Here is a 27,949-nt window from a genome sequence, read left to right on the forward strand (position 1 = left end):
CTCTTCCGAAGGTACTTGCCCAAGGCGTGAATGATAATTCGCGGCGACATTCTGGCTATTTACACAGTAACACAATAATAATGTCTAACGATGAAAAGCAAACATCCAAAATTATTAAAGTTTTTAAAAGCGCAAATTTTATATTTAGTTCTTTGATAATATTGGGAAAATTGCAATTAATTTCACACGCAGAATTCTGTCTCTTCTCAATTTGCAGTTATCAGTTAATTTTTCATACAAATAACAGTAATAACTATATATAGAATGCGTTCTAATTTTCCATGAGTTTCACCATTACTATCATTATTTATCGCTCAATCATCTTGATTTATGACATTCAATCCTACAATTATAAATAATTTTTGAGATGATAAATTAACCGAGTAACAATTTTATTTCGCCAATGCATTAAAATTCTAATTTTAACGTATATCAAGTGTAACATGTATTTTAATATATATCAGAGATATAACGATATATTTATTTATATAAATTGTAACACGTTATATAACATCATAAATCTTACAACGCATACATCATGTAATAATTCATCGTGACAAAGCAACATGTGCGTTGCATTGCTAGTATACCAGAAGAAAAACATTACATAAAAAATTACATAAATATAATAATCTTTTAACGAAAAAATCGCATTTCTTATGCCCGTGACAATAAATTCATTAGTTATTTTTTCTCATAATTCAAGTATTATGATGGTATTTATCTCAGTCGTTGTCTGTCTAATGAATAAAGTGCCAATCATCCTATACAAACACGTCAAAAGAAATCAGCACATCGCCTTCGCGATCAGCTGCAATCGTAGATAGACGGGTGGGCGTTTCTTCCGCAGGTTTCTCTTTTTTCACGCACGACGAACGGCCGATCGCGCGCCCGCTGTTGCGTTAATCGAACTGCACGCATCGCGACCGCTTATCGCCGCGTGTACGTGGCGGTTGCACTAGGTATACCGTAACCGCATGGTTGGCGCGCAGCTTTTTTAACGATCGCGCTTGCTCGGATTACCATAACCGATCGATTACCGGCGTACCATTGCAAGGGGTTTCTCGTGGAATGAAGACGTTAATCCGAACTGCTTGTGCTCGCTGGAGAATTGTATCGCCTCCGCCATGCGATGCAACATATTCAGTATTACTGTTATACTTCAGTATATGATAACATTATCAAGATAGAGTTCAATGGAGAGCATCAAATCGTAATCGATATTAAATACATGTGTGTGGTAGAATATAAATATATATATATAAATTCGTATTTATTTAATTTAAATTTAACGCAATATTTTAATAGATATGAAATATACATAATTTGAATTTCAATTTCCCACGAATACGTTAAGAATTTATAGTTAATAAATAAATAAAAAATCTATCAAATAATCTCCATTTGAAACGCGACAGCTGATAAGATTCTATACTGCTCGTAACGAACTGCTGAAAGACGATTGTGATTGCAATTTTTCTACCGGCATAAAGCGATCTTCTCAAAGCGCGTTTTGTGCACGCGGGATATGGGTTACGATGATCAGCAGATTCGTTCGAGCGCGTACACATATATAGATACATATCCGTTTCGCATTCGACGATCACCTCTACAAATCGTCGATCGTTCATCATCATCGTCTCACTCCTACTCGATAAAGACTCAATGCGGGCCCCGACTCGGCTTTTAACGTAAATCAAGCATGCTTATGGTCGGCGCGACCATTCTCCCTCTCTCTCTCTCTCTCTTCCTCATCCCCCCTGAGAAGAAAGCCCCGTAGTTCATTCTGGAGGCGTCGATCCTTTCGTCTCGTCGTCCCCGCCGCGTGAACCGAGCGAGAGCGAGTAGCCGCGAGGCGCGCGTCGCGGATACGGGGCGTGCACGCGATGAGACTCGTGAGAAAGATGAACGATAGCCAGATGGATACGTCAATATGCGTGCTATTAGCCGTTACTTTTTGGATTTATTGCCCGATGCCCCGTAAATCCCCATGATTTCTAATTACATGGTCGCGTTTGTCCTACTCCCCCTCTTTCTCTTCTCTGCACTCACACGCCTGTTCCATCCTCAACCTCTCTCTTTCATCTCCTTAACTTCCTACTTATTCACGCAGTTCTCGTCGATCGATTTCTATTAAAATGAAAACGCCCAAGCGGGCGGCGACCGTGAAGTTTTATTGATAATAACTGGGTTATAATGTATGATTCGGTGAATTATTAATCTTGATTTTACCACGGACTGGGAACAGTCTATTACCTATATGACCGCGATTAATCACAGATTAATGCTTCATCGTATCCGTAGGCGATTAATCGCTTAATTAGTCGACCAGATGAAATAGTGACTACTTGAAATCTTGCGACGTGTCGGATCGTTTCAATAAAATTTCATTTTCCCCTTACGATTTTAATTTATGCATCTCTCAAAATTTAATTTAGTTCTTATTGTTTCTTTATTCCAGACATATTTATGGATATCTATTAATTAAATAAAATGTTTCTCGAGAGCGCATGAAAAGAACGAAACTGCGAGGCATAGATGTTCGCGTTTACATAATCGAACGATAAAAGTATCGTGCCTTTGGCCGCGAAATGAGGTTTTCAGCAAACACGTTGATAAGCAAGCTCATCGTCGTGCTCGGTTAGGCGCGCGGTAAATTGACCCCCGTGAGCTCAAACGGGCACGACTCGCTAGTGGATTAACACTCGTTAGCTCACTCGAGATGCTATAATCGCTTAATTAGTCGCCTCGATGCACTACGTACTTGTTAGGGTAATCGGCGATTATACATTTGCCGCGGCAAGTAGCATCGTAAGTTTCTCGCAATGCAAGTCCAACGAGGAAGTTCCACGATCGTAACTTGGCCGCGACAAATTAACGACCGCGACTAGCTAGCCTCCCGTCGACTTCGACTGTGCAACGTCGGATCATATGATCATCCCGTGCGATGAATACTCATTTTTACTAGTAAATAATCGTTAATTAAATCGTTACTCAAAGAGTTACATATTTATTTGATTTTTTACTATGAAAAAACTATACATTTAGAGAAATTACAAAATTAATCTCGCTTTTAAAATTAAATATTATAATACTGAGAAAATTATTGCACAATAGAAATTTAAATATGTGATTTAATCAAATTCAGATGCAAACCAACCATTTGAAACGTTACATAAAAAAGTTATTAATATAAGATTTTATAAATATTATCCCGTTTGAAAGAAACAATAGTGAATATTTGAATTAATGAGTAATAACACACAATAAATAAATCTTTGAGTAATATATAAATATATATATTACTCAAAGATTTATTTATTATATATAAAAATTATTTGTGAAATATTCAGATCGTGTTGTGCTATTTGAATGTTCAGAGTTTTAAGTGCCTATGCGTTGACGCGTAAAGATCAATGGGACACGTCGTTCCCTTTCAGATGAATGTCCATATAATATGGTGAAAAAAAGTTTCACCTCTATTAACCTTGAATCTTTCACCTTTCGATGGGCCATCGACTTCTGCATACTGGTCGTCGATCATACGCGATGTATGTATGCTCCAGGTGTTCTAACCGATTGCGGGAACGTATATAGATACATTTCGATCCTTGACCCGACTCTCGTGTACACCCGATACGCATATATCGCGACGCTAAAATGACGTTAACCACGCCCCGGCATTATCTTTTCATCGTGACCGCTATTGAGAAACCATGGGAGAGATATCGGCCGGTCAATTAGTAGACGGCAGGATGGATCTCCGTTAGAAACGCGCTACCGAATGGATCATTACCCGCGAAAGCAACTCATAAAGCTGACGTGTGTGGCTTACGAAATCTCACATATTTGAATCGCGTGAGGAGAGATGCGTCATTAGCGAGTCTCAAAACGGTATTCATATACCTTATATACCCTTTACATCTATTTACGTTTCTACGTATCTCTCGCATCGTCTGTTGCGTCGCTTCGAGAAAAAGTAAGCTTCGAGAAGCAACGGGTCGGACCGCGCGCAATCTTCCTCTCTTTATCTTAAAAAAAAATTCGCAAAAGTCTTTGTTAAATCCCGCTTGTCAACACGTAGCGGCGTCGTTGAGCAAACTTGCCAACGACGACTCACGGAAACCGGTAATACCGACGCGAATACAAACTTTACAACCATGACCTTGACTCTCGATCGCACGAACGCGGTTGCTCGGGCCGTCAAGATGGCGGGGGATCACGCCCTCGTCTCTCGATCTCATCCTAAAGTATTCCGCCGAGCATGGCCGAGCTAGAGTCGAGACGATACAAAACATGTATGCGGCGTGTATGCTCGGTTCGTGCGTGGCTAATGCACTTGATCCAATCGTCGACGTGATAACCATAATCACGTGCGGTCCAAGTATACCGCGAATACGTATGCACACACGTATGACCGAGCTCGCGTACAGCCGATTGCACGTCCGCCGATGAGGATGCAGTTGCGCTGCGTGATGCAGCGTGATACACGTGCGCTGACGCATCGGGCCTAATGCGAATCGAGAAAGCCGAATCATCGTGGCGTCCGCCTATTTTACGGAGTAATATAGATTTACGTGCCTAGTTATACTCTTATATTATTATATAACGCATTGTGAAGAAAATAAATATCTCTATATGCAAAAGGATATTTTCAATTGCATAATTAATTATTGATTAATTTTCCGACGGATATTCACTTCTAATTGTGCTCTGAATAATAAACACACACACAGACAGTTACGTACATTAAATTCCGTAAATTAAGTCTCAAATATAGTTAAAATAATATTAATTAAGTTATTACATTAAATTTAGAGTTTATTTTTCTAAGAAAATTGAAGAAAATATATGTACATTTCAGGAAAACTTCTTTGATTAAATAATAATTTTATTATTACCGAATATTAAAAATGTTGAAAATGCAAGTCTTAACTCTATCTTTTGATCGTGCGTTTCCCATTAGATCTATCAAGACTGTTTCTCGATTTGTTCTCTATTTGCTTGCCTTTCACTCACACCATTCCACCAATGTTGCTTGCTAATACACCGACGATGTACCAAGGTCCCTATGGTCAATCTCACGCCCCCGCGTCAACATATGCCCATTACTATTTACGAGCAGAAAGACGCCGACTAGTCGCAACGTCATTTGCATATTCTGCTTTATTATTGCATACACATTCCATATCTAGTAAAAATTTATTGATTCTCTTCTGTAATAATCATATTAAATATTCTATCTCATAAACCTATTTACCTTATTTTTAATTTTATATATATCATTTATGAATATATTTCTAAACAAAAATTTGTATTATATAAAGTATTTAAAATTTTAAAAAACATTAAATTGCAAAGATGCATATATTTAAAAAAAAAAAAATTAAAAAAAATTATTCAGGAAAAAGTGTATTCAAACATAATATTGATTATATAGAATGCCAATTTTCTCTATTTCATAAAAAAATAGCGCACTAACTCGAGAGTTTGTTCCAATTCTTCGTACTGTGGTCACGCGAATCTTTTCTTCATGTTCGATGCCGGTTACCGTAGAAAATAAGACCAGGTTTCGAGAAGCGACTCGTTCCACGAGCGCAGATCGGTGTGATAAGAGCGGTCGATAACGGGGCTCTGGCGGGTGGGCGTATTTACGTTTGCAGAAGCAATCGAGAATACCTCCCGGTTATATGCCGATCGGAGATCGCTCGATGTAAGATTATTTGGATCCTTGTTTACGAGCGCAACATTGTGTACGGACGCGAACAAATACTTCGATAAAGGGATGCGTGCTTGATCGAGTGTAGATGTTCGAGTATCGACAGGCATAGCTGTTAGTTAAACATATAAGCGGCCAGAAATCTGCACCCGCGTTTTGAACAGCAAATCTCCTTATTGATCTTGCTTCAATAAAAATAATTTTTCGATGCGTGTCCAATATTAAATGATAATATTAAAAACCTTAAAGTGAGATGTTTAAATTAACTGAATAGTATTCATTAACTCTTAATAGTTTCGGTAAATTCAAAATTAATAATTTTAGATATAAATATAGTTTAATAGTACATGAAAAGGTTAAAAAACGCATACATTGAGAAGTATAACAATTTTAAATTAATATATTATTATTATATAATGCACTATAAATTTTAACGACCAAGAGAAAAAATCAGTCGGAGCATTTAATATCCGTTTTATGATTGTGTTAATACTCGCGAACTTGTTAAAAGGAACGGCTAAATATCATCTCTCTTAACTCGTAGATCTTGTTTGCCAATAATAAAGAAGTCAACGGTAAAGTCGAGAGCCCGGGCAACGAACGGTTCTCTCTCTCTCTCTCTCTCTCTCTCTCTCTCTCTCTCTCTCGGGTACTCGAATACTGATATTTACGATCCTCTCTGATTATTTCCGATCGAGCCTTGAAAGCATTAGGACATTAGTTACCACGTAGCTGCTGGTCAGACATTACTTACGTCCACTTGGACATTTCTCATAACAACCGGTCGAATACGCAGCGGCAGTTACTACTTGCATTCCTCGTTGGCGAACGGCGGGGCGTACCAACGACTGCATTCACTACTTTCTCGCGAGACCGCCACTGTTTTGGGATCGTACAAAACGTTACGCGCTCACCAAGCGAATCAAATCGCGTATTGTATCTCACTGTCATTTGCTGCCGAACGCCAGTAGAGTCACGTAATATATGCAAAACTGCTGTACTGAATGATATATACTTCGATTAAATTTTCTAGTCCATTGCATATGTAACTCTAAATTACCCAAATAAGGTACTCTGCTCTTGTAACTAGCTCGGATTCTGTTAGATTCGCGTATCATATCACTGTCATTTATTAAAATAAAGTCATGTAATAAATAGATGCAAAAAATTGCTGCAGTGATTAATATACTTCAATTAAATATCATGATCCATTAATTGTATCTGTAATTTTATTTTAAATTATTTGAATAATTTAGATAATTTGTGCTCTCGCAACGAATTCAGAATCTCTGTTGCAATCATTTGCATATTATTTTATTAAATTATGTTTATAATTCTGTCTCCCTTCGTTTTAAAACTCTTGTAAAAATTACGTATCAGATTTATTTAATGCGAACAATTATATATTTTAATCTAATCTAATTATTAGGGTAAATCTAATTATTAAGATACATAGCGGTTTTAATACGGCAGATAATCTTCCGATAAGCATAATTAGCGTTCAATGAAAAATTTATGGTAAGTTAATAAATCATATAAAACATCAGTCGACGATGTTGATTAGAAGCGCATTGATCAGTTATACCAGGAAGGAGTTATCTCTAAATGGGAGAAATATTGATTGGACATACTTGTTGCGTTGCAAGTTTAATCTGCTATTGCGATTACCACGCGTGCATTCCTCTCTGACAAATCCACAGATTGCATTTATTACCACGCAACTCTCTGTATAAATAATATTTTAGAGTTGCGGATTTTAAAGTTTAAATCAGTTATATATATTTGATGATTAATGATTCACTCTAATGATTAATTAAATACTATCACAATATCGTATTGCCTTATATAATATGATAAAATTGAAAATTGAAAATATCGATCCATGCAAATACATAAATTAATTCGATATTTTTTCGATAAATAATTGAATTGAAAAGGCATTTAATTTATTGTCTTTTGATAAGTCTATTACTAACCTCAATTCTCTTATCATGATTTTTGTTAATATACTTGATAAATTCAATTAGTTATCCTCCATTAAAGAGGATATTATTTCAAATATATGATATATATCTTATGGTTAATATGTATTATATTTGACGTGCGCGTCATAATTCGCAACGATATATTTGAAGCAATGTTTTTAATATAGAACATAAATAGAAATATAGAGAATATAATCTGTGTAGTAAGATAGATACTGCCATCAACAATTAAAGCAAAGTAACAAACATAAATTCACGTTAAAGAAAGACGGATAAATCGTAAAAATTAGCAAGGAACACCACGTATATTTAATTAATTTAATCGACGAATGAAGTTGTGATAGTTAACACGGTCAGCTCCTTCATCTCTGTTTCAAAGACTGTTTCTAGTCTAATACGCCTCTGCAACTTTCTATAGGCGCAGCAACGCGTTCGCACGGCGCCCATAATAGCAATCGGCCCGTTTCGGGACCCGCGTGTGGATGCAGCGCAATTAGTGCCGCGGAAAATCTGCGCGGCGGTTAATAACCGCGAGCCGATAATCGGGCGAGGCGCATCGATCACTCGAGGAGGCATTATCGATTGGCCTCGGCGAAACCTTATCCCGCATCGATGCAGCACATCGGCGGCGGCGGCGGCGGAGGCTGGCAGCCTCCTCTCTTCTCTCTTGGGATCTGGGTCGTACCCTGAATTCAGCCTGCGTGCGCGATATCTACGATTACCGCGTAATTGCCTGCGTGCCCGGGCCGCAGCCTAAAACGAGGGCCGGGCCGTGATTATCGAGTATCGAAAATTATAATCCTCCGCCGTCTCGCGTGCACATCACCAATATTAAATGGCGAGAGATATGATTTCACGGCGATTTTTGCGGGAAAGCTCGTCATGTGCGCGCATCCGTAATACGGTAGGTTTCAACGGCAAACAGATTCTGTTGATGCTGCTGCAGATTATTGTGTTAAGGTATTAATCCCTCGAATAATGTTACGGTATGCTGCACATCTCGGCGGTTTTTAGGCACATTGACCTATATTTCAATCATACCTCTACCGGTGAAATGTATTTTCGTCTGTTTCCGAGTTTCGTTTGTGCTTAATATTGAATTTCAACATTCAAGTTGAAATAAATATTAATAACTTTTTGAAGATTGTGAAAAGCGGTTGTTTTTCCTCAATTTGTATCTTCTCTATTAAATAGCGAAATTACAATATAGATCTTTCATACATAAGTTATTATAAACACGCGGGTATATATATATACTATACAATTTTAATGCAAAAATATTCTGTTTCATAAATAAACCTCATTTTCACATCCGTGTACGTTTGCAGTAAATATTCAAACTTCATTAAGTTCGCGAGGTTGATAAATAGCATCGGAAAAAAGCAGAAACTAGATTCTCTACTTAATCTAATCACACCGACCCTAATGCGAGATATATACATTTCATGTTTTTGCCATAATCGTTAGATCGCGCGAGTACTATTAGTTATTATTGCTATTCGTCACAAGCTTGTTGCTCGGCCATTTCTTTAACTTATATGAGCGGAAAATCAGGATTACGCGCAGCATGAGTAACATCGCATTTTAAACGATCTTTAGAGACAAGGACGAGAATTCATCGTTGAAAGATGCTTTATTTATATTCCGTAACTAAATTTTCTTATTTATATCCACTTTTCAAAATTTACGTAATTAAAAATCGTTACAATTTGTTCTTTTTTATTTTTAATTTGTACATAGCATTTATCAATGGCTCGTTACAAGTTTTAAGAAACGTTTACTAATGTTTACATCTTGACGAGTATATATGTAACATTTACTTTCTAAAATTTATTTCTTTTGATCGTCGCGTTTCTGTCGTCGCGTTTCCCGTACACTTTGCAGGATGCAAATTTCTTAGGAGATCTCTAAGATTTTCTAATTTTCTCACATCGTGATACACACAAGCGGTAAAGACGTAATTACATGAATCGGGCAATCGGGATCTTCCTAATAATACGAGAGACGCGATGATCGCGTGGCGTAACGAGCCGTTTCTAAATCGCTGAAATCGTAACCGGAGTGTTTTGCCCCGCTTCGCGCTCTCGCGCTCAGATATACGCGTGCCGATGAAGCGAGATGATGCTTCACCGAGAGGTGGATCACATACCAGCTTATCGCATGTCGAATGTAACGGAATGTATGCCTCTCTTTTTGCGTGCTCGCAGGCACGCATGTACTACCCCGGCATAGCCACGCTTCGATGTATTCTCAAAGTAACAATTTCGTAATCCCCTAATTACAAGGCAAGTAGGGTTGAATATAGACTGGCAGCCATTAAAGAAGGATGTCTTATATGTTAGACTCGAAACGTTGAGGCACACCGTATTCTGTTTTCTCTATTCACTTCGTAGTGACTGACACACTGTATGTGTGTGCGCATGCAAATGGAAAATTTTGAGAAATATAAAATTTAATATATAGAGAATAATAGTAGCAAGCTTCGCAGTCAAAAAATTTTCACGAAAATCACGTATGTTGTTCTGTCAAATTGCTGCAACGTACAAATCACGATACAGATCAGATGATACACATTCTATGTTGATTTAATAGAATTCAATTTCTCATAATAGCAACATAAAAAGTGCTTCGTCGCGAACCGAATCACTTCTTGTTAACATGCTCACCTAGCAATTTACTATATGCAAAACGCGTTTTATATCAATGTATTACAATCCCATTTCAGTTTATGTATTACAAGCTTCGTATCGGTAAAATGTACAGTTAAAAATTATCGTACTGACGATGCGATGTAATCTTGACCTTCTCTTGTTATTCGTATTTAATTATCATATCGCTCGAAGCTCGTATGCTCGAAAGAACGCACAATGTACCGTAAATCACGCATAGCTAATTAGGCTAATAAACTCGGGGGAAGGAGGGGGGAGCGCGATATGAAACAGTGCGAAAGATATTCTTTGCATAAATGCATCCATTATAATAACTCGTCTATACATGAGCGGCGTGGCGTACAAGAGATGTAAATTTTCACCGTTTTCTGCGCGTGATAAATTATCGCGACCTCGATACGAGTACGTACGCATCGCGGTTTTTTTTTTTTCGCCGGACATGGCGTGTGAGACTCTGGCCCATTCCGCCTACGTGAAGGCCACGGGGCCCTTGCAATGGGTCAGGTGATACGCCGAGGCGTATGTGCGTTAAACGGCCATTGATTCATCGCCCGGGTGTGTATGTCACGATAATAAAATACTTCCATATAATTAGCTCCGCGAGAGTACCGGCCGATATGCTCGACTAGTTAGACGCGATCGATCGATGACGGCTATGAAATGCCGGATATGATGGTACTCGGTTTAAATACCCGCATGTACGCTCTATTAGCGCGTGGGTAGACTTTCGTAACGATCGACGGGATTATCGCCGAATCGTTTCCCGAATCTATTACGAGGAAAAAATCGCGCATGTTGTTTTATTGTTCAAATATATATGGCCTTAATTGATATTAATGCAAAGAGGATCTAAATACTACCGCCTGGATTCTTATCTTAGATTGGATTAATCGTTCCGACTGTGCGCAACCACGTTTTCCCGCTGTATCTACTTAATCACTTTTAGTATATCTTCAGTATCTACCGTTCCACAGTACATCTACCTATTGCAAACGTTCATCTAGTAGCATCGGCCGTAGGCAATGATATGGATCTTTCGTGCCAGATCCTCGTTTCACTTCTACTTTTATACGTTCTTGATATATCCGTATATTAAAAGTACCTTGCTTGAACAGTGCATGTCTAATCGCATATCGCGATTTTACCTGTCTTACAATAAAATAAAATCTTGAAGGAGAGAACGATCGCACAATTAATAAATCAATTTGCAGAATAAGGGATAGTTTCACCAACGCCACAACTAAAACTAGAACAAGAGGCAAGGCTTTATATTCTCCGCGCTTTTTATTTAGCTTCGCGATAATTATCTAATATTTATGTTATACTATAGATATAGCACTAATCGCGTGTGACAGTTACATATAAAATAACAAGTGTAGTATTAATAAAGTTATAATAGTGTTATATATTAAAATATTTTAACGATATATGCATAAAACGCGACCAATCGCATTAAAAAATTTAGTGGATTTAATATAGAATAATGACAGAAAACAATCTAAATGACACAACAAATCATATAATCAGACGTATAATTCTCAATTAGATTTTCACGAAAATAGTTGAGAGCTCAACATATTGAAATTGAAATTGAAGTTAACAACTAATGTACAGATAAAACCGGTCCTGAACAATCGCGTATATTAATTTTTTTAAGAATGTAAATAATAATCCTCTGCATTATGCTAAATTCGTCGCCAACTATGCGCATTGCCAAGTCAAGATTAGTCCCGGCCAAGTCGCCACAACGACGACTTTATCGTCAAGCGAGTGATCGTAAATAACTGACCGCTTTCACGTGCACGCTCGAGTTTGAGTTAGGTGAATCGGTTTGATCTGCGCATTAACTTAAACCCCGTGAACAAGAAGCGCGAGCGATCGTCTTTATCACATGGCATCCAACCTGCATAAAACCGTAAATCACATCTTGTGTAAATACATGGAGTGTCGCGATTCACGCCGCTACTCGACCTCGTCGTCGTTCGCTCTTCGTTTAATTAACGAGGATATCCAGTCGCTATCTCGCTGAAATATCGCGCTCTTTATACAAGGTACTTGGTAAATTTTGCATCAAAGTTTTTATTTAGCAAATGTTCGATCGGATAGCATCTCTCTTTGTTATTAAATACACTTGCACGATTAAGTCTTGCATGATGATATTATCGAAATGTATGTGTAATTGAACAATTAATTTTTTCTGTTTGAAATTCGATTCGCCATAATTGCTTATTTTTGAACGTTAAATCATTCTAAGATTGAACTTTGGCTCAAATTTTCAGGCAAGGAAAATACTGATTTCAAATCTGTCGAAAAATATGCTCCGAAATTTCAATGTAGACTTCGCGAAACACCCTATATAATTTCTCACACCGCCTCTCTCGAAGATTCTATTACACACGCTCCATTCAACCGCTGCGACCGTGTACGCGTCACGCGGTGAGCTACCTTATAAATCTATGATTCCTGACATAAATCCAGCTGAAGCGATTTCTCCTGACGTGGTAACATTTTCCGATAATTGATGCGAGTACGCCTATAATTGAGTCTCGACGAATGTCCGTGCCAACGAGCTCGGTAATTCAAACCATCTCGCGCATCGATTCGATTTAATCACACGAGACGGCGAATTAGTACGATCGCGAAATTTATCATGCGCGCGATTCTCGCTTCTGTGAAAATTCTTCCGTTCGAATCTGTGGCAAGAACGGCGATAAAAAAATACGAGACCGTCGTAATACTCGCGGGACTCGTTAACGCTCTCCAATCTCCGACTCTCTCGAAACGCTTGAACTTCGGCCGCGGTCGTTTGTCGTATTTGCACTTCTTTGCCCGGCGGGCGTAAACGCGACTCGATGCAGCATCTCTTGCGCTTCCTCTTCCTGCTCGTCCCGCCTCTTTTAGGCGACCGCGCGCGGCACAGCATCTTCAGCTAGCTAATCGGCGACAAAGCGGCAGCTTCGCCAACTACGGGATTACAGTTAGGTACTCGGTGATCTCCCCAGCTGAGAATCCACATGGGAAGAGGAAAGAAAACAGCGGGGAGAAAGAAGGGGATATAACGAGGGGATCTTCAATTGCTTCAAGAACGCCGGGAATCGATGACGAGGAAGCAGAAGCATGTTCGGATGACGAATCGAGATTCATATCATGTACTAAGAGACTTGTAATACTAGACGATGTCTAAAAAATATATAGATACTCGTGCAACTTTCAATACGAATATTTTACTAATATGCGAGTTCGTGTCATTATTAAAATAATCGAATATTTTTTTGCAGCATGAATATATTAATGATTGAATTTTAATATATTCCTTAATCACATATCGTTCTTAATATTAAAAGTCTTGTAATTTTATGTAACATATTTCCAAACATAACTTCCAAAATTATAAGAAAATATTTTTTTGTATTACTTGTATCTAAATATATAAATTTTTCAATTCAAATTTTCAATGTTATCGATTACCAAGTCCATACATGAACTGATTATTTCGAGGATAAATAGACTAGCTACATTATGCACATACAATCTTCGTGTCCTGTGCATTTCTTCGAATAAATTGCAATAGCACAATAGATGATTACCTAAAAGACCGAATTTACATTTCTGGAATAGACAGTGCACTTTTGACGGATTATCAATGGACTTTCTCGTGAAACCCTACGTTCTCATCGCGTATCATACCGGCATTAGGGAGGAATCGTACATGCAATGTAGGCATGTAGACATTAAAGTGTAAAAGCTGAGCGACGTGAAACGGTCGGAAAATCTCGCGAAGATTACTCGAGACGGGTTGGAAACTTAGCCGCGAGGCAGCTCCAACAAGATCCCACGAAACTAAAACAACGTTGCGCTTTGTTGCAATCAAGCTGCGGAATGGAGGAAGTGAACACGACCAGATGAGGAGAGCACCGCGAGCATCGAGTCGTTCAAGGCAGAATCGATGGCTGAAGAAAGAGGAGCAGGAGGAGCTTAACGAGACACGCGAGGAACTACCACCAGGAAAGAAAGACTGTATAAATAGATACCGGAATGTATGAAGATACGTGGGTCGCGCGAATCAAAGCATGGTCATCGATGCTCCCGTAAAAGTATGTCTTAAAATAAATTTGCGCCATTTACTTTGATAAATCGCCCGTAATGAAAAAAATTGAATCGTGTGAACGATTCCCAGAAAAAAAATACGAATATTATTGTTATTTTTTAATATAATATTATTTAAAAATGTCGAAGAGTGTTGTATATTATTGTGATTTAGAATTCATTCTATTATACTATCTATTATCTTTTATAATTTTTTTTTTAATTATGTTGTTATATTGTTTTCAATAATTCGCTTTTTTGCCTTTTAAACAAAACTTGATTCATTCACTGCATTCTCGTGAATCATTGAGATCGAGAATCGGAAGTAGAAATATGAATTCGCTTAAATTTACATACGGAAAACCGATAAAAAGCACCGTGAAAAGTGCCTACACTTTATTATAATTAAAATTGACAATTCACGGTATGACGCGTTTCTTACTATTTATTTCTACTGTTTAACGCATGCCGGAACACATTGGCTTGTCGCCCATCGACTCTTCCCGCCCGCATACCGGTCAGTTAATCGGCGACAAAGCAGCAGCTTCGCCAACTACGAGATACAGTTAGACATCCGTGAATCCGGCCAGCTGAGCGAGCCATGAGGATGAGCGGAAGAAGGGACGAGGTAGAGCACGAAGCTCGAAGGGAGCACGAACATTGTGAGGCGGTACCGGGAGATAGGAAAAGGTAGCGGGAAGAGTGTATGAGATAGTACACGGAAGAGTGTACGGTACATGTGTGAGATGCAGACAAACAGAGAGCAGCATTTAGAAGAGAGAGAGATAAAGAAAAAGAGGAAGGGACTGTTGGCCCTTTCACGAGAAAAGCCGTATAAATGGACGAATGCAGGAGAACACGAAGGCGTGTGAATTGAGCATGTAGCTCATGTTCGAATAAATGGATAGTTAACGTTAATGTTGCTGCGAGGGGTCTCTCCTTATAATCGAGACACAAAAGAGTCGCGCATATCCCACACTCGGTTCTAATTAAAGCGGCCGAGAGTGTGCTTTTCCCTTTCACCCGGTTACCGTTGCAGAACGCCGTCTCGTAAGAGGTGACTATTGCACGAACAACGCCGATGTCGAAAACACCGAAAAAGTGGCGGATTTACTCGATCCAAAGCAAAGTTCGATAAAGTGATTTTCTTCTTCATAGTATCAAAAATATATTATATATTACTTTTAATCAATCTTTATAGATTGATATCATCTTGGATCTCTATTATTACGAGATAATGTTACGTTAACCGTTGTGCTGGTAAAATCGAATACTCGGATATTATTCGTTCGACAGTAGCAGACAGATCTCGCAATTGATCGCTGTATGTAAAATTTTAATTCAAATATGTCATTTACATCGATATACACAAATGTATCTCGGCAAAAAATTCGTTTTGTCTCACTTAATTTTCTGCTTTCTAAAATATACACGCCCATTTAAAAGCTAGACGATCATTATATATTTTCTATGGTAATTTACAACACATACATACAAAGCGTGTGTTTCGTGACGCGAACGCTCGCGGGTTAATCTCCGGTCAGACTCCTCAAGTACCGTCCAACGACTACCTTCTTCCTGCCGTGCGCTAATCGACGACAGAGAGTAACAACTGCGCCAACTACGGGAATACAGTTAGACATCCGCGGATCTGGCCAGCTGAGCCTCGCTGAAAGGGAGAGAAAGGGACAAAGCGGGATGAAAGGCAAGGAGAGCGAATGGTCGAGAGAATGGCGTATACTCGAGAAGGCGGAATCGTGGTAGAAGGGAGAGAAGGGAGAGGATCTGCTCTCCGGGGAGAAGTATCCGCCGGTACTCCGACCAAGTACGTAAATAGATGCACGGAACGGGCAGAAGATGCGAGGGCGTGTGAATCGACCGAGCTTAAGAGCCCTACGTGGTGGGTGTGTCCCAGCTTCCGCATACTCCTACGCGGTCACCGCGTGTTGTTATCTTCCGCAACGCGACGCGAGAGTCGCGTGTGCGGCATAAGCGCACGTTTCTGCCATTGCGTGTCTCTATGTGGAGCACTGCAAGGCGAGACAAAGGCTTACGACAAAAGCGCAGCCGGGCATCGCGTACCAAAAGCATTTAAAGAGGAAAATCCATGAGCGTTATTTCACTCCTAAACACGCGGAAATCTCTTTAAATCAGCGCGACTTTCACTTATGCGGACGTAGATCTCAGATAAATATTTGACAATTCAAGATTTATCATAAGAAAATTGAAGATTAAAATTAAAAATTTTTTCTTTTTCTTGACGAAACGTTTCGACGATTTATTCTACGATTTTTCTTATTGTCGAATTATGATTACGATTATATTTATCATATATTATCGTATACCTTTTTCTTATATATATTTCTTAAAAAGAATTTTATATTTTAAAACTTACCGGGAAGTGACAGGCCACACGTGAGAACGCGTTCCGGCAAATCGTGAATAGTCCTTGGTAATGCTACTTCGTCGATTCGCTTTTTGGTTCCTGAAACGAGAACATGAAGAATCTCATTATATCCGCATCTTCGATAACAAGGATATTGAATTTTAATTTGGCAGCTAAACTCTGAATACCAGCATAACCATACACACATATGCAGCAATCGATAATTTAATCGTGGGATTCACAAAACTGATAGCTAAACGAATTTCAATGAAAATCTTATCAAAGTTTATCTGTTCCGATTTACTAACGAGATCGAAAAACTCTCTTATGATAAATAAGTTGAACTAATGATTATCTGATTAATGACGGAATGTTTTTGTAATTTTAGAATTCAATCAAATTTTTTAATATTATTTTGTTTGAGCAATTGTTATTAACACATAGTGCATTTCTATACATTCTTGTTAAATTGTAAAAATATATTATATATCAAACATAAAATGTGTGTGACTCGAAAAAAGAAGTTTTATTTTTTTTTGTTACAACATTTCGCTTGGACAATTAATTTTGATTTTTATTGGAGCATGTTACTAACTTATTTGACGTATCTGCAGACTTTTTATAACTTCAATCTTTTTATAAAAAGTTCAATCTTTCTATAAAAAAAACCGGTTATAAAAAAATTTGGCGTTTTATAATAAGACTATATCTTTAAAAAGTCTGATTTCATAGAAAAAAAATTGCACAATATATCTATAATTAAATATCAAATATTAAAATGTTAAGCAATTATAAATTACTTAATTTTGATATACTAACATTCGATGTTTCAATTTCTTCTATTGAACAAACATGCATGTCACGCTGCGCTATTAAAGAAAAACATACATCTCTACAGTGAATAATACCAGCTTGCTTCATCGAACCATTAAATACGTTTCTCCGATTAATATCCGTTTTACAAGATACAGAGATCGATCGGAGTGCGCGCTCGCTACCGAAACGAAGCTCATTTGTCGATTAATCGCGATGGAAACGCACGTGTATCGGTGGCACGATGATGACGGACACGTACGTATATACATACGTGACGCACGTGCACGCATGCAGAAACGAAACTCGGACTGTGCCAGCCCGCGAGCTTGACCTTTGGTTGAAAGGCCCCCCCTCTAATTCCACCTTTTAACCCTCATCACCTCCTGCCAGGGGGACTGGCGAAGGTAAAACGGCGAAATGCGCGCGTAGGTTCTCATCTCCTCGAGCGTGTGCATCGCGATGCATCTCGCGCTCTCGACGGAGCACTTTCTACCTCCGAGACTAACACCTCGAATAATATGTATCTCACGTCGGCAGTTTTAAATAGCGTTACTACCGCGAGTAGCGAGGCGCGAATACCGGACGTCTCATTCATGACGGCGCAGAAATAATCGAAAGTAAGCGAGCATGAGCGGCGTCTTTCTCGTCAAAGCGCGCATTCACTTATGCAAAGATCTCGAGGAAAATGTAATCAACCGTAAATCTCAACGCTAGTTGGTTAGTTCGCCTTTTCTCTACTCTGCTCTCTCTCTCTCTTTCTCTCTTTTTCTTTCTATCTTCCAGAGATCGGCGTAATCGCGATTTCAATGTAATTAACGCTGATATTAATAGCGCATTATTAAAATAAGCGATTCTCCGCGAAATGCATGGAAAAAGTTTATCGTTTACACCTATGGACGTTTAGTGGCGATCGTTAAACCGGTTACGGTAAGTTTTTCCGAGGAGTACCGTGAATCCCGCGACGACGACGATCGTGCCGGGCATCATATTGGGAAGCTCTGTGCTCTTCGCGCTAATCGTCGGCCACGCGACACGCTGCGTGCATCCAATTAGCGGGCGCTATTTGCGCACGGTTATTAAGCGATTATAAGACGTTTCACCGCAAATGCTAATTGCAGGTTCGAGCAGCCTCTCGCGACGACTCGACTTTATCGCACGTCCCCGTTCTTATCAAGTAAATTGATCCGCCGCGAAATCAGAACGTTGCAATTGCCGTCCGCGATTTTGTCCGCAAAAACTGCATTGAATAAACGGATAAAAACCAGTGTTTTTAGCCAGTTTAAATGCGCCCGAAGATACGATCAATTGGTGTTTACCATGCACACGCGAGAAGTGACGATAGACCATGTTTGTTCCAATGGGAAATTATATTTCGCGGATGCCACGCGAAACGCGCGTAGACTTTATTTCATTTGCAACATGCAAATGAAGTAAGTTGTATCACGGGCGCGATTTCTGAAATTGTTAGCAAACTGTCAGCAAAAAATTTATACGATGAGAGATTGAGACTTTGCTAAAATAAATTCCATTTAACATTAATTGAAATGTAAGATCATCTTACTTATTTGCACTTCTGAATAAGCGTCTCTCAAATCGCAAAATTCTTTTTTTAATTATCCAATTATTTGGAATTCAGTAACTATTTTGTGTCTCAATATTCTCAAATTATCAATTTTTCCTCCTAGTAATTCAGAAAAAGATATCTAATTTCTAAGATAGTGTACGTGCAAAATACATATACATATATGCATAATATAATATAATAATTAACACATAGAACTTGCTGGAAAAAGAATTTAATATTGATAATTATTATATAATGAATTCTTTAGATTGTTTAAAAAGTAATTCCGAAATATGTAATCATTGATTCTGTGAAACGAAGAGAGATATCCCGAACAAAGAACATAATAAAACATTCACTAAAGCGTTAAAACTAAACGAGGAACAATTCCAATCAATCGTCATGACGTTATACTAACTATTCATGCATATCGCCGCGGCAATTACTGGAGAATCCGCAATGACTGGCTATCTCTCCTCGTATGGCTATCTATACCGGAATTACTCCACCATAGATTGTATTCAATCGACAATCAATAACTAATATCCTTTTTTCGCATAACTAAATGACAACGAGCCCGTTATCGACATTCTGCATTGAAAGTACAATCGGACGTTTATCCTTATATTTACAAAATGACGATGACTAGCACGACATGCGACCCAGTTTAGCTACCAGGTGCATTCACACACGGCTGTATTCGTGTATATATAGCTCGGAGGGAAGAATAACTCCGCGAATGCGGTTTGCGGTACGTCGGCAGCCTTAGCGAGATTCGCATGCAAATTTTCACGCTCGGACTCATTACGCGGAGGAATGCTGAGTCGAGGAGAAGGGGGAAAGGGAGAGTGTTAATTACGCAGTTAATGACGTCGATGAGCGAGTGCATTTCGCGAGACAATGAGCCTAATATATCAGCACCATCAAAAACCTGCGTGTCGACGCAACAGTGAAAACGAAGACAGCCGCGTTAAGGCGCGCCTGCAAAAAAAAAAACGCGATTATCGGTGATTTATCGACGACGGTTCTCCGAAGAACTCGTCGATCATTCCGACGGGCCGATGGGACTGCAAAGAAAAAAACGCGTGCACGGGACTTCTTCTCTCCTCTGCTTTCTTTCTCTACTCTATCGCCTGCTTATGCAGAAGACTGCGAAGAAAAGCAGTTATCTGACTAAATACGAAATCTTCATCGCGCTCTAATCTTCGAATCAATGGTCAATTATTTACTATTAATGATATGCATTTTGGATACAATGAAACAGTATACGCGCTATATGAATGTTGTAGAGAGATTTATTTGTCGATATTTCTTATATAAATTCTCTTTTCAATTTTCTATCATTTGGAATGTTCGAAATAATTAGACATTTGCAACTTATCTATAGAATATCAAAAATAAAGAGAATATATTAATTCCGATTTTTAATATCTCCATATTTTATATATCTGTTTCTATTGAGTTATATATTGTTTCATTCAAATTTATCATTAGTATTACCAATTAGTTTCCAATAAATTTTGTAAAAATTATATTAACTGATAAATCAAGTTATCACCGGAACATGTTATGTACATGACTCTGTGTGTGTCCAGATAATGATAAAAAAATAATGTGCCTCATCATGAGCAGTATCTAAAGTAACAATAACGATTAATGTACCCTTTCTACATAGTTAATTACAATAGTCTTTTAACAAAAAATACCAAAACAAAAGTGGTAGAGAATTAAATTATCTTTCAAATGAGATCAAAGTTATTGTATTAGATTGAACGGAAAGTTCATGCCGTTTTTTCGGCCTTCGTCTCTTAGTAAAAAACGGAACGAACTTTCCGTTCAAGCCAATATATTTATTCAGCGTGATAGAGAGAAAGAGAGAGAGAGAGAGAGAGTAACATGAGGGGACATTATCGTAGCAACCCTAAGAATTATGAATGAAGTTAGTCGCCGATAATAATTATAATTAAGAAGAATTCACGTCTCTGGATAATAAGCGGGACGCAATTATTGTCGATAGATCAGTGGATATTATTTATGCAAATTACGTTTAGCTACCGTCGCGAATCCGCCGCTGTACTTTCGTTTTGTTCAGACAGGGTTTTTAATTTTTTATAGCTGTCAAAACGGACAAGATTTCAAATTCATTGGCAGATAATCCGCGCTAACAAATCGCCGCTGATCGATACAACGTCGCGCGGAGAATTGCCGGTTATCACGCGAGGAAAACAGCTGATGAGACCAACCGCCTCCGTTCGGAGATAATGCGCCTTCTTTGTTCGATACCGAAAGTACACCGACGAAGAAACGATCGAGAGACACGCGACTGTATCTATTAGAGCCATAATTTACAGTAAACAAATTTATACGCGGACGAGAACCGGGCATTTCGAGCGCGGGATTTCGCGGAAGGGAACACGACGGCATCACGCGAGAGACTAGCGCGCAAAGCAGTAAACGTCCAAGTGATTTGCGATAGAAAATCGCAATTATATGCCTCTGCAGTAAAAACGATTAAAAGAGATTACACGTGTGGATCAGGTGTTAAATTAAAAGCTGTCATATCATATAACTTCCGCTCGCTTCAAGTTCTTTTGGTATAAACGCGTTATATAATTTATCTAATCGAGTTTTAAATAATATAGGTATGTTTAAAAAATTGATGCTAGCGAGATTGAAGCGACAGAAAACTATTGATTATAGTTTATAGTAGATAAATGTCAATGGACATAATCATGTGTATAAATAACATGCAGAAAATAATTATCGAGATAAACGATAAGTGTATTAGCAAAAAATAATCTTGACATTACAATCCGTAATATTAGACAGTTCATAATTCACTCGAGCAAACGAGCTTTGTGCGAGCTTCTTTCTCTCGGATCTGATATTATTGACAAATGAACAGAAAGAAAAAGAGAGAGAGAGAAGTAAAATAATAGAGACGATGCAATGAAAAGATAATAGAAAAAACTAATTATGTATAAATTATGTTAATAATACAACCGCACTGATCGTGAGATCTAATAATAAAAGCGTGACTTGACGTCAAACTAATAATTATTACCACCAAGATAATATACTATTTATCCCGGGACTTAAGCAGATTAATCACATTAGCGTTGGGTCAGTTTAATCCCAGTTTTTAGCCTTTAACTTCCACGCGATTCGACGTGCGCTAGCACGCGACTTAACGTCGTAATTTATAGCGCGAAAGCGCGATCAAGCGGCGCGTGATGATTTTATTTAGCGATCTTTCTTCAAGCACATCGACCGACGGTTATCGCGATACGCAATAATTAGAAATAGAGGATCGAAAAACGGCGTAACAAAATCCGTCCACCGTTTTTACGCGACGCGCGAGGAAAGTGTAACGGCCGGCTTTTCGGTTTTTGTTCTTTAACTTGTCTGTGTGCGCAGTGTGTCCCTAATCGCTTCATTTTATACGGTACTCCGTTCTTCGCACGCGACCAATCTACTTCAGGATCAATCAGGCTCCAGACCGGTCCAAAGCACGGGAACGGAAGAGCATTCGTCGTACTCGGTCTCGTTTAGCCCGCGGTGGATGCTCTTGTATTTGGGTTAATGCATGTTAACGCATCAAGTCCGAAACCACTCCCACTATCATAAATCTTCGTCCACCGATTTATTGTCGCTGTACTAGACACAGTGTATCATCTCGCCAATAGTCCCAACGCGGAATTGTTGCCAGACCCGAGGCAAGCATTACTCGCTAGATCACTCACTGTGAATGCTTTATTATACTTTATACTGCCAAGATTTTTTATTTTAATTTTTTAATTAACATTCTTTTCTAGATACATTATTTTTCTTGGCAAAAATCGGATTATTATCGGCAATATTATTTTTGATGTAAAATACTACCCGTTTCTTTTTATCGGATATATATTTAAATTAAATAATGATTCTCTCATGCTTGCATTAAATTTTAAAATATGAATATTCGCGTGAAATCTGATAGAATACATAATATTATTTTAAAATAAAATATTCTATCTATAATATATTGATTCTCTCCTTATATTTATTACGTACTGGCAGACCTATTTCAAAATGTATAATGTTAAGCATTTTATCCCAATTTTACAATCAACATATTTAGCTAAATTTGCAATTATTCAATTATAATAATTTATTACATATATATGAGAAATATTTACAATAAACTGAACACTTTTAAGTAAACCATTCGTTCTATATCCACTTTTTTCTTATTCACTCTAATCTATATAGACTGTTATTATTTTTGATGAATTATTATATTTGATAGATTTCGAGTTTTTTTAATACTGATATAAAAGCAAATGAACATATGAATATACGTTTGGAATTGCATGGTATGTTTTATAGTATACAGTGCATTATATATTCTCTGAAGTCTCTTAAATATCATGCATCGGTCGTCTGAGAATTCTTAGTTTAATACTCTTCGCAGGTTCATCTTCGACGGCAGTACGAACCTATTTACGGAGATGAAAACGCCTCTATTAGCATAAGGCGATAGGTGTCGCGGACCGACGACTCGATTGACTTGTAAGTAAAGGTTGATTGGATACTCTCGCTTTACGATGTGCCGTTTGCAATTTAAACGTTTCCATTCGCAACGTCTTGTGGTCTGGCGCAATGTTTCCGCGTGCCTATGATCTCTCAACATTCTCTCGCTTTTTTTTTTTGCATAATCACGAGTGTACAAGAACAAGACCGCCGACTATTTCAACATTAGAAAAATCCTAGCAAATGTTTTGACCATTGACGCGAATATCAGAGACATAATCGTATTTCGTATCAAGTTAAAGCGCAAAAAATTTACTTGAAAGAATTATAGACAATTTATTCAAAGTAAAAAAAAAATTTATAATTATATTGTAGTTTATATTAAATATAATAATTTAATATCTGATAATCAAAACATTTTGCTATATTATTTTTTTGTTGAAAGCTATCTATTGGGTTATGCTATACATTACAATCAGATAATATAACTGTTAACATCCAAGAATTTTAACATAAAAATTATCACAGAGTAACACACTACTTTTTTTTCCAAAATACTAATTTAATTATTTAAACCAAATAAAAAAATCTTAAAACAGAATTTTTACATTTGAATATTTACATTTTAAATATTATTTTATCTACTACTTGATTTTGTATCATTAATCAATCAATTGATAATTTACATAATTAAAATATAATGCATTTTTTTTCGCGTCTAATTTATACAATATTTAATCTTGAAAAATAATAGAAAATCAAAAATGCAGACTTTGAAATAATAAATAATAAATTAAGTAAACGACACAGATTACTCACTTCAAGTGAGATGCCATCTTGAGTCTCTTCCTCTTCCTCCTTTTTTGTTCACTCTTTGTTCCTTCATGGCACTCGCACGTGAAAACGCGGTTAATTACGATCGCGCACGTACTAATCAACAAAATACCATGATTACGCGACATTTTGCACGACACTCCCGTTAATCGCACGCGACGCGCAATTTTATTATATTACGGCGAGGAAAAATAATTCGAAAATTACGACTCGATTGGCACTGGAAAATCACGCAGTTAAATTCACGTATTAGTGTCGCTGTGACACAATATTACTTCTGTTTCTAACAAATTGAACTTACGTGATATACGATTGATTAATATGATATTTCTAACAACGATTTCGTTTTAATTAAATGTAGTCAACTCAAAGTCAATCTATACTGTACGTACCTACGAGGTATAATAACTGGAAAATACTGACCGAGAAAATAAATCGACTTTATCCCGATACTACGCGAGTCAAGTTAATCACTAGTCAAGACACGATATCCCTAGAAAATACGTAATCGAAATTTAATATTGCAAACATAATGGATATTTAAGGCATAAATCCCGTGAAATACACGTATTTATTAATACACGTCAATATATCGTTCCTTTTCGTTACTTGAATTAAAAAATCGTCACCGAGATGCTTTCGTCATTTTAAGATACAAGCGCATATCACCTTTACCACGAAACTTGACCGATTATACGGATTCGTAATCGCTAACTGTAATAATTGTACGAAATATTCGCATTCCGAAGAGTAATATAATGTATCACGCGGAGCGACATACCTCGCTGCCTGCTCACCCGAGTCTCGCAATGTGAGTGACAAGAACACGACGATACGTAAACGTAAACACTAGCGCGCTATTGTTTACGTGGCCTTGCTGCCTGCTCGCTCGAGTCCTGTGATCACTGTGACGTATATACGACAAGGCCAAATAAACAATAGCGCTGAATAGCACGCTGAGATTTACGTACCGCTATATTCATGTCATTCGTACTGCGAAATTCGGGCGAGCAGGCAACGATGTTAATCGCTCTCCGTGTGACGTTATATTACTCTTTAATAAGGATATTTTTTACAATTATTACAATTAGCGATTATGAATACCTCTTGTGCCTTGGACATCCACATGCTTTCAGTATTAAATTTCGATTATATGTATTTTGTAGCGACTCCTCATGTCTTAAATAGTTATTAACTCGACTCACGTAGTATTTTTGCGCAACGTCGGTAAAGTCGATTTACGTAGTTTCTCGGTCGGTGATTTTCGGTTATTAACGAAACGTCGCAGGTACAATATGGATCGATTCTGAGTAAGATAATAATATGATTAATTAAAAGAGACAATTGTTAATAGTATTTATCTCTCTCAATCGCGTACCACATAAATTTAATGTTTGTCTATCATTGTAATTTGTCAAAATGCATAGTTCGCGAGATATTCGATCGAAATCAGTCATATAAATAGTCGGCAAATATAACTATATTTTCGAACGCTGCACTTTGCGGGTTATATTATATTAACATTAACTATTTGATTGAAATTTAACTATTTATATTTTTATCTATTTATATATAATTATAATGGCAAAATATAGTAAAAATGGCATAAGATGTGAGCGTATATATTCGTTAAAAACAGGAGTAATATTGTCAGAGCGATACTAACGCGTGAATTTAACCGCGTGATGTTTTTTGAATTATGTTTTTGTTGCAACACACACACACACACACATAATAAAATTGCACGTCGCGTGTGATTAACGGGAGTGTCGTGCAAAATGTCGCGTAATCATCGTATGTCGTTGATTAATACGTGCGCGATTATAATTAACAGTGTTTTCATAATTATCGTGCGAGTATCATGAAGGAGCAATAAAAGATGAACAAAAGAAAAGGAGGAGACCAAGAATTGCAACGTCGACGACGAAGTGAGTAACCTATATAATTTATTTAATTTATTTGTCCACTCAAAAAAGTGGTATTGCAACTACAGCAAAAATTTTCTGGGTGCGCAAAATTAACTGAGGTACATAAATGATTAGCAAATACTGTGATATCGCATATGTTTCGCATTTAATCAATCTAAGTGACAGAGACAGAATTTATATCTGAACTGTTTGTGAAATTTAGAAAGAATGTTTTTCTGTGGCGCCTATCCATGTTAAGGCCAATCATACTTGTTATAAAGTTTGGCTGTGGTATACAGAAAAAATTAGCGGCAAGAAACAAATGAATATATAATCCTCACGTCTAACATATTTGTATAACGCGCTCAATCTATCTAGCTCTTTTAAACAATTTCTCTCAATTTTTCGATGCTGCAGTTATAATTGGCAGTTATATTTCTCACAAAGATCGTTCTAGCTGTAGTATCGAAACTCATATTTATCCAATGCAGTGATTAACATTTGGCAATGGGACCTAAATTTTCTAGAAGATATTATTAGAATATTGCTGCTATAAATTCTATATGTAACAGACAATATTCTAACAGATACAAAAAATAGAGATAAATTTTTGTTGTGACATCTAGAAATCTACCTATATCAGCAAGACATTTTTTTGAGTGTCGTTAGTTGCAAAATTAATTATTCGTTTATCTCCGTGGTAATAATATACTCTACATAATTAATATGTATGTGTGGCAAGTGTGTGTAATATTTCAACGTTGCTCAAGATTTATAATTATTTAGGTTATTTATTAAGAATTACATACGAGAGAAGTAATCGCAAATATTTAATTTTGGAAAATATACTTGTTGATTAAAAACATGTTGCAATATATACATCTACATGTTACAATATATTTTATCAAAAAAAGATTATTTATAAAAAATACGTAAATTAATTTTTTCTCACATACATGTGAACAAGATTATTTCTGTCGAAAAGCCATACACCGTAAAAAATCTTATTCAGTGATAATATGTAATAATTAATAGCTTTATACTTGTAATCACTGCACTTTACGCATTTAACTAATATCTTTCAAAATGCATGAAATAATCGATCGTAATAAAAATTGGTTCATTATTTCTAGATATACGTTTTCATTAAAATAAGAGAAATGAATCTCTATTTAGATCTTTTGAATAAAACATGATCTTTATACGATAGTCGTGTGCAAAATTTGTTAAACAGTTACTTAGAATATTATGATAAACGATGTTCTCTTGTCAAATCCGGTAAATCAGATACTATAGCTCGTTGGGTGGTCTTAATCTTTTAGTATGTACGTTTTCTTGGACTTTGCGATTTCCTTCTTGCAATCTCTTCGTGATTCTATTGCCATAGAAATTCGCCGCGTATGTATTAGAAACTGTTTACGATCCTTATACGGAGTTCAGTCTTATATATCGTGGCATAATTGAATAAAAC

General features: G+C 37.2%; 1 protein-coding gene across 1 annotated transcript in view; it reads right to left on the reverse strand.

Annotated features, from left to right (window-relative positions):
- Positions 1 to 27,949, reverse strand: part of LOC115232741 (puratrophin-1-like) — a 244,851-nt gene that overhangs the window by 114,295 nt on the left and 102,607 nt on the right. The window contains exon 4 of the mRNA XM_029802803.1: positions 16,855 to 16,944. Within this exon, the coding sequence (XP_029658663.1) occupies positions 16,855 to 16,944 (90 nt within the window). The remainder of the gene's footprint in view (positions 1 to 16,854; positions 16,945 to 27,949) is intronic.

The sequence above is a fragment of the Formica exsecta genome, unplaced genomic scaffold, assembly GCF_003651465.1.
Source record: "Formica exsecta isolate Colony F162 unplaced genomic scaffold, ASM365146v1 scaffold15, whole genome shotgun sequence".
Classification (NCBI taxonomy): Eukaryota; Metazoa; Arthropoda; class Insecta; order Hymenoptera; family Formicidae; genus Formica; species Formica exsecta.